This window comes from Salvelinus sp. IW2-2015, linkage group LG26, assembly GCF_002910315.2.
Source record: "Salvelinus sp. IW2-2015 linkage group LG26, ASM291031v2, whole genome shotgun sequence".
In the NCBI taxonomy this organism is placed as follows: Eukaryota; Metazoa; Chordata; class Actinopteri; order Salmoniformes; family Salmonidae; genus Salvelinus; species Salvelinus sp. IW2-2015.
Window position 1 is genome coordinate 46926945 of NC_036866.1, and position 12131 is coordinate 46939075.

The window sequence follows — 12131 nt, forward strand, 5'->3', positions numbered from 1 at the left end:
CACCACCACAGAGTTTAAAAGCCTGTCATGCCCCAAGGACCAGCCAGACAGTGGTCAGAAACATATTTTTATGACCCCCCTCCTCGCTCTCTCTCTCTAAAGAAATGGCTGCATACATTCTGCCTGGAAATGCAGCAGCCAGCAGGTCAAATTGGTCATGGACATTTCCGTGCGAGATAATGTCTGAAAGAACAGCTTGTACATAATGTTAATAATATCCAATGTACGCCCGTGTCAAACAATGTTTGAAATGTTTAATGTAACACTGTTTATAGTAACAGCTTTCCTTTGTCGCTTATGGTCTGTGAAATGTGAAGTGCGCTCCACGAATACGTGGATAACACTGCCATCTTCAGATGGGGGTGCAGTTTCATCAATGTTATGAMATTGAAAATGTACATTGGAAATGTAATTAGAAAGAACTTTTAACTATGCCAATATCCATCTGGGCAGAAATCTTGAAATTCCGGGCAGAATTCAACATATTTTGACTGTCGATTACGCCTACGGATGTTGCAAGCTCCACAGGGCTCTTTCTTTGTGGCGGGGTGCGTTTGTTTTTTTCAAGACTGACCAATCACCATCTAGTTTCTTGAGGTCTAACGTCCAATACCTCTCCTCTTTGTTGCCTGACATACGATCGCGGACTATGCCGCGGACAGACAGCAAAAAAAGGGTCCGGGTTTTAGCTAATACCGTTCTTTAAATGGTTTGAATCTGTATTTACTTGTTCAGTTTCAATATACCATCACAGTGCAGCTGTATTTTAACAAAACAATCTCAGCCGGGACACGCGATGGAGAGTGAATATTTCTAAGATAAAAAAATAAGTACGTAAAGTTGAACCGGATAGCTAGCTCATGATAGCTGAATAATCGTTGCTGGGCACCAGTCTTTTTGTTTACCGACACTTCCAACTCTGCACGTTCCCTTCTTGTTAAGACCGAGCTTGCTAACTGCTCAATGTAAGCATTACCTAGCTAAATTACACCCGCCTATTGTTTTCAGCTACGAGAAAGGAAACGGGCATGGGCGAATTTCTCGAAAATCCGTCAGTTCTCACGAAGGATAAACTCAAAAGTGAGCTCACGGCCAACAATGTGCCGCTTCCCATCTCTGAGCAGAAGAAACATGTATATGTTCAATTGTACTTGAAGAACTTGACCGTTCTGAACCAGAAAAGTCCACTTACAGACATGTTCTCCAGTGATGAAGAACTACCTACCTCTATAGTCTCCAACAAGAGTCTTTCTGGAAGAGTAAGTTATGAATATGTTATTATTGGTCATTACAGTGCTATGAATTGATTTTGTAATGCATGAAATTACTAGGTACCTGTGTTAAATGATTGTTGCCTTTCCATTAGCCCATTAATCTGACCGAGAGCAACCTTTCCATATAACGTTAATATTATTCATTTAAATATCCCCTTCCTGTTTCTTTCCCTCTTAAAACGTCTTAAGGATCTGACCCTTTTTTTCAATTTTCGCCTAAAATGACATACCCAAATCTAACTGCCTGTAGCTCAGGACCTGAAGCAAGGATATGCATATTTTTGATACCATTAGAAAGGAAACACTTTGAGGTTTGTGGAAATGTGAAATTAATGTAGGAGAATATAACACATTAGATCATATTTGAAATGCAAGAGAAAGGCCATAATGTATTATTCCAGCCCAGGCGCAATTTAGATTTTGGGCACTAGATGGCAGCAGTGTATGTGCAAAGTTTTAGACTGATCCAATGAACCATTGTATATMTGTTCARAATGTTGTATCAAGACTGCCCAAATGTGCCTAATTGGTTTATTAATATATTTTCAAGTTCATAATTGTGCACTCTCCTCAAACAATAGCACGGTATTATATCACTGTAATAGCTACTGTAAATTGGACACTGCAGTTAGATTAACAAGAATTTAAGCATTCTGCCCATWWCAGATATGTCTATGTCCTGGGATTTTCTTTGTTACTTACAACAAATGCTAATCACATTAGCCCACGTTAGCTCAACTGTCCCGCGGGGGGGGACACCGGTCCCATAGAGGCCTCTTAAACCATATTCACACGGGACCTGTATTACTAGAGAACGTTGGTTATTATGTAATTATTACTCCAGAATGTCTTTTATTCCAGAGGACCTTTCGGACAGGATTAKTTTTTTCCCAAACTGTCCCCTGGAATTCTTAATTTTAACAAAATATATAAATTCACAGTTATGATGGAAGCCTACAGGGATTTATTCTAGGCATGAAGATATTTCAACATGTACGGCTGATAGTRCCACACTGATAAGTCGAGCTTGGTTTCTAAAACATACCAAACCATCTTTGGTATAGTGTCATAATAATCGATCCGCAGTACGTCCTAAATGCCTCCCAGCCTTTGGATGTGAGCTAAACAATGCATTTGAGATGCGTTTTTAAGGCCATGGATGAGAAAGTTAACTTATCATTTCCAAATGTTTAGATCGGTTGTGCTGCTGCTTTGCGATGTATTAACAGCAAGGGCTGTTAATTTGGCAATATTCAATTCATACACACGAAACGTAAACAAAAGCATTCACTGTGAAAGTTGATACATGTAGTCCATTCATATATAGCCTATAGGCAGCACTTCTTTCGATTTATCGAAGCAGTTGTTTTCTTGCTCAAACTGCGAGTAACACCTGTCAAACACAGACATTTCTCCCATAAAATAGGGATGGCGATTCGCACGGGACTAGTATTTTCAGAGGACCTTGGACTTTGCCAAAAAACACTAGGTTATTCTGGCTGGAATTATTACTCTCCTGCCATGTACAAATGACTGAGAGGGCCGATTCGGGCGGGACTAAAATTACAGATGTGGTGTTTTGTGCTCGTGCACATAATTACATTACCTGACCCCCCCAGTAAAACGAATCCCGTCTGAATAGGGCTTTACTCATTGGTGCTCTAATGTCTGTGTTCTTTCTAGATAATCTTAGTTGAAACAGAGGTAGGCTAGTAGAAAGAGGAGGAAGGGAAGCGCTACTAAGGTACACTATAGTATATTTTGGTAGATAGAAGGTGCTCTTTGGTAAAAGGCGTCAGGGAGTACAGAAAAAGGAGAGTAGTCTCTTGTTGGAGACTTTTTCTGTACTCCCTGACGAAGGCCATGCAGCCGAAACGCGTCGGTTTTTAAACAACTTTGTTTCTATTGAACATGCCATACTAATAAAGGCATTTTAATTAATTATATGAAGAGTGCCTTGGTCCTCCTTTCTTTTTGAGGTAGGCTAGTCTTCGGTCTCTAGATAAGCTTTTTACCCAGGTCTATGAATTGACACCCATAATCCATCCATCCACAGAAATCCACCAGGAAGACTGACAAGCCTCGGTCAGAAGAAGTGGAAGTGACAGACCTTACAGATGCAGGCTTAAACGATGAGCTGTTGAAGCATGGCGTCAATGTTGGACCCATAGTTAGTGAGTCTTCCTTATGTTTTACTCAGGGTGTGTCTTAAAATGGCTTCCTCTCCTTTCCTCGCTCCGCTACTTCATCTGCATTGATCTGAGAAGATACGCTTTCACCTCTTCAGTTCTTGTACATCTGTGCAGATGATGGAAATGAGACCAGGAGAGGAAGCCACTTTAGACTATTGAGAGGCACCAACAGACTCAAACAGTCAGTGAGAGATCCTTGACTAAATGTACCCCCTTCACTTCTAACTTGTTTCCCCTTGTCTTCAGGCTGCACTCGCATTCTTTATGAGAAGAAGCTTCAGAAGCTACTGGATAGACCTGCCGCTGAGGCTACCCCTAGCCTATCTGAGACTGCCACAGTTACCGCTGCAGCAGTCAAGGCAGACTGCAACCGGAACGGCAACACACTCTCTGACCAGTACAGTGACAAGGACGAAGGTGAGATGAGATATTAGTTACAACTGCACAAGAACATGCACCATTAATTAAGCAGCACACTTATTCGGCGCATGTGACTAATAGATTTTGATTTGATTTGATTCAGGGTTGGTTTCAATTTCAGGAAGTAGGCCTAAACTGAAAAGCAATGAGGAAATTGGAATTTCAGATTTGAAATGGAATGGATCCTTTTTACTTTGATATTTGACTGTCAGTTTAGATGCCTTGATTCTCGCTGACTTGTGTTCGCTTTGCCTCCGTCAGATGAGATTACGGCTGCTCCTGAACCAGAGCCAGCTCCTGTTGTGGAGAAGCCTGTGATGAGCAGAGGGAAGACTCCTGTCACCATCAGGACCAGCAGCAGACGGAGCAACAAGGTAAGCCTTTAAGTTCAAGTTTATTTAAATAAATACAATGCAAAATCACACTCACCAGAGCCCTCCCGTTAAAACAGCGTTCGTCTTCAACAGCAAGACAGTTCAGCACATATGTAAGTAATCTTATCTTGCACCTATAAACCTCAACCTCTCAATTATCTGTTGTCACTGTCAATGTTCACAGGTGGTGGATGAGAGTCTAGCAACTGGTGACCAGACCCCTAAGAAGACGGGGAAGAATGTTGAGGAGATTCTCGCTAATGAGATCCTTTCACCCATAGGCATCAGGTAAGACCTTTTTAGGCCCTATCACTAGTATGTGGAAGCTTTCACTTTTGGTAAAACTAAGACAGATCCCATCTCCTGATCTTTTTTTTTATGTGTATGGCTCCAAGAACACAGCGGCACTTACCAGTAACATCTTTCCAGCAGTTGTTAAACATGACTTTGTCACATCATCCTCTAATCCTCCTCTCTCCCCAGCGCCACCTGCAGGAGATCGATCCGTGGTGCGGCTGGCCGACCGGTGAAACTCAGCAACTATTGGCTGAACGAGTCTCTCCTGGGGCGCTCCATCTACACAGAGTCTCACTCTGAGTGCAGCTCCCTGGGCTCAGAACCGGCCAGGCCAGGATTCCTCTCTGTCCTACTAAAGCTCATGGTGCTCATCACTGTAGCCGGTTCCATCTACTTCGTCATCCAGCACCTTGATGCAGATCAGGTCCAGTCCGTCAAGGGTTTGATAAACGACGCCAAGGGTCACCTGTGTAGCACGGTTGATAAGGTGGTAGATGCCGTGGTCGATAATGTGATTGTGCCGCTGGGCATCATGGCCAGCAGCAGCCAAATTGCAGGAGCTGAGGGTGGAGGCAAGTAAGCAATGCACCTACTCCACCCTGCTCTCTTTTATTATCATTTTTCCCACTATTTTACCAGGCTGTCCAATTGAGGTCAAAAGACCTGGCCATGCCCTGTTTTGCCATCGACCCCCCACCCCCCCTTCATCTGGTCACCAACCCAATCTTCATCTATTTATACATGGTTGCCTATCTTGGAGGGCTGACTGACATTTAATCTGGGCTGGTAGACTGTCTCACCCTGTCCCCTCCTTGTTCACTTCTCCTCGCCCCCGCTAAGGAGAGAAAGGAGGGGCATTCAACCTAACCAACACCAGCTTCCTGGAAAACAAACCAACACTGTCTTGTCATGACAGTCTGAATAGACTCGTTTTTATTAAGTTGTTTTTAATCATAGTGTGAAGTGCTTTTTGTGTATTCTTTGTGTGTATTTTTCATTTGTGTGTCGATAGAACTCCCATGTGATATGGTGAGGACAGGTCACATGCATGGTTGTAGTTTTTGAAGGACATGGTTGTAGTTTTTGGGGTGTCTGTTGTGCCAGGCACATTGTTAGAACATGCATAGTGCCCGGGTTTAGGTCAATTCCATTTAAATTCCAGTCAATTCAGAAAGTAAACAAAATTCAAATTCCAAACGTTCCACATAAAAAGCTTTGAAGAGAATGGGAATTGGAGTGTACTTCCTGAATTGAAATGGAATTGACCCCAAACCTGCTACTAATTACAGAAATATCTACAATTATTTACAAGTATTTCTGTTTGGATTTTGGATATACACTGTAGTATTAATAATAGAGATAGGTAGAATAATGATTTTAAACTATGATTTGAATGGTGCTMAGGTCTATTCTAATTTGCTCTAAGTTAATTGGATCACTGCTGCGMGGAGTCATAATACTGTCCAATAGTGTTAAATAAGGTTTTGTCACTGAATGAGGAGAAGCACTTTTTCATGCTATAAATTATGAGTTTGATTGCTAAAACTATTAGTTGTTTTTAAACTGCTCGTGTAGAGCCCTCAGTACATTGAARAGCTGTTGGGAAGATTAACTGCAGTAAGTAAGCCTGGTCCCAGATCTGTTTGTGCTATCTCGCCAACTCTCTTGGTCATTGTCAGGAGGAGTTGGCAAGACGGCCAAATCAGATTTGGGACCAGTCTAGCGGTAAGTGGTCTGGTAGTTGAATGGCTCGTCATAGTTCCAGAGTTGAAGTGTGATGACTACATCCCAGTTTGTGTTTAATCTTTAGTGCTTTGTTGCTCTGAAGATTCAAGATCCTTCAGTCCTATCTAAAGGGCATGSTCACCGTAGCAAAACGTTTTGAAACAGGAAAACACAAATGGGTATTCCTTATTGGACAAATATTCCCTGATTCTGTGTTTTTTCCTGTGTGGTGCCGAATGAACACGACCTAGGACCGGCTGTCTTTATATTTAGTGCATCCACACAGCCCTTCCTAATGGTTCCATACATACTACTACGGATCTTGGAAGAATTMTATTTTGGCAAAAGAAAGTTGAGCAAGTAAAATGGCTCATGATACTATTCTAATTTGAATGAGTCAAAAACTCAAATAGAGTTTGCCTCTTGTGCACTTCATCTTGATAGCAGAGGTAATACTAATGGGGACAATAATTGCCTGAGGAGACTACTAGTAAAAGTGTTAGCCACTTAACTTATGTTGACCATTTACTGACTTTTACTTGTCAAGAAGTTGACATGTTCGTCCACACTGTTTGGGGGGGAAAACGGTTATTTATTTATTTCTGTATTTTTCTAATGTGAATTGTGAGCTTTTTTATTMTTTTATTGTAGAGAAATAAAGTACCATAGGTGAAAGTAGGATGTCATATTTTTTTTAAAGTGCTATCCTAAATCTGAACCTCTTTGTTTACTTGTTACACAAGTGAATATATTAAAGATTCAATGTTTTTGACTTTGATCAGGCAGCTAGCTTCCCAAGCAAGGATGAAAGTATATGGTGGGGCTAAGATTTTTTATCTGTTTTTATTTCTAATAGATAATACCATTAAATAAATGCGGTAAGTCAATTCTCTCCCCATGGTTTTCTTTTATGAGGAGATTCCATACTCTTGGTCGTCTGAGAAAAGAAGACAGCTACTGTACTGATGATATCTGTTGATGACGATTATCAGAACCCTTCTCTCAACATGAAGACTTGTGTTGGCTCTCTGAAGTAATGCCTGGGATTTAGTTCAGCTGGTTAACAGTCTTGTGGTGCGCACTGTGCAGACACCCACAGTCGAACCCCGTTGGTCACATGCATAAGAACATCTCCGAATGCTCGTCTGAGAACAATTCAACAGAACCTGAAGACATGCAATGCATAGTGAGATRAGCATCCAACTGAAAGGTGAAAGAAGAGTATGCCAAAGGGATGTCACACTCGCTCTTAACTTCGACTTTGAACAAGCCAGCTAGTTACGCTGGCAACAACAGCCAGGCACTGATTACAATTTTCATAAGAAAGGTATGCTTACTTCGATGGGCGAGGGAGAGAACTTATAATATTCTTCACCATCTGGACGTCACAGTGACTAGCGTTATTATCTTTTTAATTTAGGTTTTGTACACCAGCTTCAAACAGCTAAAACAATATGGTTGGTTATGGAAAATATATTTCACAGCGGTTTAGATGGTGTATACTAGCTTATTTTGTTATATAAACTGCAATTAGTCAACCTATTAGCTAACTCGGCTACACATGCCTCTCTCTAATGTCAATATGCCTTGTCTTCTGCTGTTTCGGTTAGTTGTTGTTTTATCTCACTGTAGAGCCCCTAGTCCAGCTCAACATGCCTTAGATAGCTATTTTGTCACACACCCCACACATAGGGAAACCTCACCTGGCTTACTTAGCTCGTGGCTCCAGAGATGCAAGCTCTATCATCGTCACTCAATGCCTAGGTTTACCCCCACTGTACTTACACACCCTACCATACCCTTGTCTGTACATTATGCCCTGAATCTATTCTACCACTCCCAGAAATCTGCCCCCTTTATTCTCTGTTCCCAACGCACTAGACGACCAGTTCGTATAGCCTTTAGCCGTACCCTTATCCTATTCCTCCTCTGTTCCTCTGGTGATGTAGAGGTTAACCCAGGTCCTGTAGCCCCCAGCATCACACCTATTCCACAGGCACTCTCATTTGTTGACTTTTGTAACCGTAAAAGCCTTGGTTTCATGCATGTTAACATCAGAAGCCTCCTCCCTAAATTTGTTTTATTCACTGCTTTAGCACACTCCGCCAACCCGGATGTCCTAGCTGTGTCTGAATCCTGGTTTAGGAAGCCACCAAAAATTCAGAAATTTCCATCCCCAACTACAACATTTTCTGTCAAGATAGAACTGCCAAAGGGGGCTGAGTTGCAATCTACTGCAGAGATAGCCTGCAGAGTTCTGTCATGCTATACAGGTCTGTGCCCAAACAATTCAAGCTTCTACTTTTTAAAATCCACCTTTCCAGAAATAAGTCTCTCACTGTTGCCGCTTGTTATAGACCCCCTTTAGCCCCCAGCTGTGATTGTCCCCCATCTATCTTCAGAGTTCATATTGTTAGGTGACCTAAACTGGAATATGTTTAGCACCTCGGCCGTCCTACAATCGAAGCTAGATGCCCTTAATCTCACACAAATTATCAAGGAACCTACCAGGTACAATCCTAAATCTGTAAACATGGGTACCTGTCAGGTTTTGGCCAGGACTGTTCTGGTTTTTTGTCACAAGATGTCCCCATTGCACCTTTTTTGTACCTTTTGTACCTTTTTTGTACCTTTTTCCCTTGCTCTAATTATTGTTTGCACCTGTATGTCGTTCCCTTGTTAGTATTTAATCCCCGTGTGTTCCTCAGTTCCTTGCTCAGTGTTTGTATGTTAGCACCCAGCCCCAGCCCAAGCCTTGTTGTGAACATATATTTTTCTCTTGTTGGATTTTCCAGAGGTTCTCTGGTTTTGTTCTTTTGTATTTTGGATTAGTCTTTTGAGGTTTGTTTTTTCCCTTGCTGTTTTTACCACTTTGTGGATTTCTTTGTATTTTGGAAGATATCTATTTTTTATTAAACCACCATCTCTAGTACTGCTGTGTCTGCCTCATCTTCTGGGTTCTGCCGATTTAGTGACTGTTTCTCGCACCGGGTCCTGACAGGTACCCTCATAGATATCATCCTGACCAACTTGCCCTCTAAATACACCTCTGCTGTCTTCAACCACGATCTCTGCGATCATTGCCTGCGTCCGTAATGGGCCCGCGGTCAAACGACCACCCCTCATCACTGTCAAGCGCTCCCTAAAACACTTCAGTGAGCAGGCCTTTCTAATCGACATGGCCCGGGTATCCTGGAAGGATATTGACCTCATCCCGTCAGTATGGAATCAGGTTGTTGTTTAAAAGGGCTTTCCTCACCATCTTAAATAAGCATGCCCCTTTCAAAAAATGTAGAACTAAGAACAGATACAGCCCTTGGTTCACTCCAGACTTGACTGCCCTTGACCAGCACAAAAACATCCTGTGGCGTACTGCATTGGCATCGAATAGCCCCCGCGATATGCAACTTTTCAGGGAAGTCAGGAACCAATCTAAACAGTCTGTTAGGGAGCTAAGGCTAGCTTTTTCGAACAGAAATTTGCATCCTGTAGCACTAATTCCAAAAAGTTCTGGGACACTGTAAAGTCCATGGAGAATAAGAGCATCTCCTCCCAGCTGCCTACGTGACTGAGGCTAGGAAATACTTCCACCACCGATAAATCCACTATAATCGAGAATTTCAATTAGCATTTTTCTATGGCTGGTCATGCTTTCCACCTGGCTACCTGGGCAACAGCTCTGGACCCCCGAAGCAGCTTGCCCAAGCAACCCCCCCCCCCCCCCCCCTGCTTCTCCTTCACCCAAATCCAGATAGCTGATGTTCTGAAAAAGCTGCAAAATCTGGACTCCTACAAATCAGCTGGGCTAGACAATCTGGACCCTCTCTTTCTAAAATGATCCGCCGAAATTGTTGCAACCCCTATTACTAGCCTGTTCAACCTCTCGTATCGTCTGAGATCCCCAAAGATTGGAAAGTTGCTGCGGTCATCCCCCTCTTCAACGTGGGAGACACTAGACCCAAACTGTTACAGACCTATATCCATCCTGCCCTGCCTCTCTCAAGTCTTTGAAAGCCAAGTTAACAAACAAATCACTGACCATTTCAAATCCCACCGTACCTTCTCCACTATGCAATCTGCTTTCCGAGCGGGTCATGGGTGCACCTCAGCCACTCAAGGTCCTAAACGAAATCGTAACCGCCTTCGATGAAAGACAGTACTGTGCAGCCGTTTTCATCGACCTTGCCAAGGCTTTCAACTCTGTCAATCACCACATTCTTATCAGTAGACTCAATAGCCTTGGTTTTCAAATGACTGCCTCGCCTGGTTCACCAACTACTTCTCAGATAGAGTTCTGTGTGTCAAATCGGAGCATCTGTTGTCCGGACCTCTAGCAGTCTCTATGGGGGTGCCATAGGGTTCAATTCTCGGGCCTACTCTTTTCTCTGTATATATCAATGATGTCGCTCTTGCTGCTGGTAATTCTCTGATCCTCCTCTACGCAGACGACACTATTCTGTATACATCTGTCCCTTCCTCGGACACTGTGTAAACAAACCTCCAAACGAGCTTCAATGCCATACAACACTCCTTCCGTGGCTTCCAACTGCTCTTAAATGCTAGTAAAACTAAATGCATGCTCTTCAGCCAATTGCTGCCCGCACCTGCCCTCCCGCCTAGCATCTCTACTTTGGACGATTCTGACTTAAAATATGTGGACAACTACAAATACCTAGGTGTCTGGTTAGACTGTAAACTCTCATTCCAGACTCACATTAAGCATCTCCAATCCAAAATTAAATCTAGAGTCGGCTTCCTACTTCACAACAAAGCCTCCTTCACTCATGCTGTCAAACATACCCTCGTAAAACTGACTATCCTACCGATCCTTAACTTCAGCGATGTCATTTACAAAATAGCCTCCAAAACTCTACTCAGCAAATTGGATGTAGTCTATCACAGTGTCATCCGTTTTGTCACCAAAGCCCCATATACTACACACCACTGCGACCTGTATGCTCTCGTTGGCTAGCCCTCGCTACATATTCGTCACCAAACCCACTGGCTCTAGATTACTAGGTAAAGCCCTGCCTTATCTCAGCTCACTGGTCTCCATAGCAACACCCACCCGTAGCACGGGCTCCATCAGGTATATTTCACTGGTCATCCCCAAAGCCAACACCTGCTTTGGCCTCCTTTCCTTCCAGTTCTCTGCTGCCAATGACTGGAACAAATTGCAAAAATCACTGAAGCTGGAGACTTATATCTCCCTCACTAGCTGTCAGAGCAGCTTACCGATCACTGTACCTGCACACAGCCCATCTGTAAATAGCACACCCAACTACCTCATCCCCATATTGTTATTTTTTGTTGTTGTTGCTCTTTTGCACCCCAGCATCTCTTCTTGCTTTTCTGCCCATCTATCACTCCAGTGTTAATGCTAAATTGTAATTATTTCGCCACTATGGCCTATTTATTGCCTTACCTCCCTAACGTTATTACATTTGCACACACTGTACATAGATTTTTCTATTGTGTTTTTGATTGTACATTTGTTTATCCCATGTGTAACTCTGTGTTGTTTTTGTCGCACTACTTTGCTTTATCTTGGCCAGGTCGCAGTTGTAAATGAGAACTTCTTCTCAACTGGCCTACCTGGTTAAATAAAGGTGAAATAAAATGTAAATAAAATTAGCGTTTTAGCAACAAGGAAATGGCAGAGCAATATCTGCCGAGTGCAACTTTAGATTTCTATCTCGCAATATGTAACGCTTCAGCGATACAGATTGAATGGAGCCCTTATTTATTTAGAGTATGATAGTAGCCCACAATAAATTAATTATAATATTGGTACCATGATTGGTTGGTACCATGATACATGCCGCGTTCAAAACAACTGGGAACTAGAA

The 12131-nt window shown here is 42.6% G+C and overlaps 1 protein-coding gene across 1 annotated transcript; it reads left to right on the forward strand.

The window, feature by feature from the left end:
* The first annotated feature begins 627 nt into the window (after nucleotides 1-627).
* LOC111952808 (lamina-associated polypeptide 2, isoforms beta/gamma) lies at nucleotides 628-7169 on the forward strand. Its single transcript, XM_023971723.3, has 6 exons — nucleotides 628-1259; nucleotides 3331-3448; nucleotides 3713-3883; nucleotides 4148-4260; nucleotides 4445-4548; nucleotides 4744-7169. The coding sequence occupies exons 1-6, from the start codon at nucleotides 1029-1031 to the stop codon at nucleotides 5135-5137; spliced, it is 1131 nt and encodes a 376-aa protein (XP_023827491.1). The 5' UTR covers nucleotides 628-1028; the 3' UTR covers nucleotides 5138-7169.
* Nucleotides 7170-12131: the final 4962 nt, after the last annotated feature.

What these genes read in the sequence shown, in the direction of transcription:
- LOC111952808 (XM_023971723.3), top strand. Translation starts at nt 1,029, where the DNA reads ATGGGCGAATTTCTCGAAAATCCGTCAGTTCTCACGAAGGATAAACTC. An exon ending in ACAAGAGTCTTTCTGGAAGA is followed by an intron (nt 1,260 to 3,330) that starts GTAAGTTATGAA and finishes ATCCATCCACAG; the next exon opens with AAATCCACCAGGAAGACTGA. An exon ending in GCAGCAGACGGAGCAACAAG is followed by an intron (nt 4,261 to 4,444) that starts GTAAGCCTTTAA and finishes CAATGTTCACAG; the next exon opens with GTGGTGGATGAGAGTCTAGC.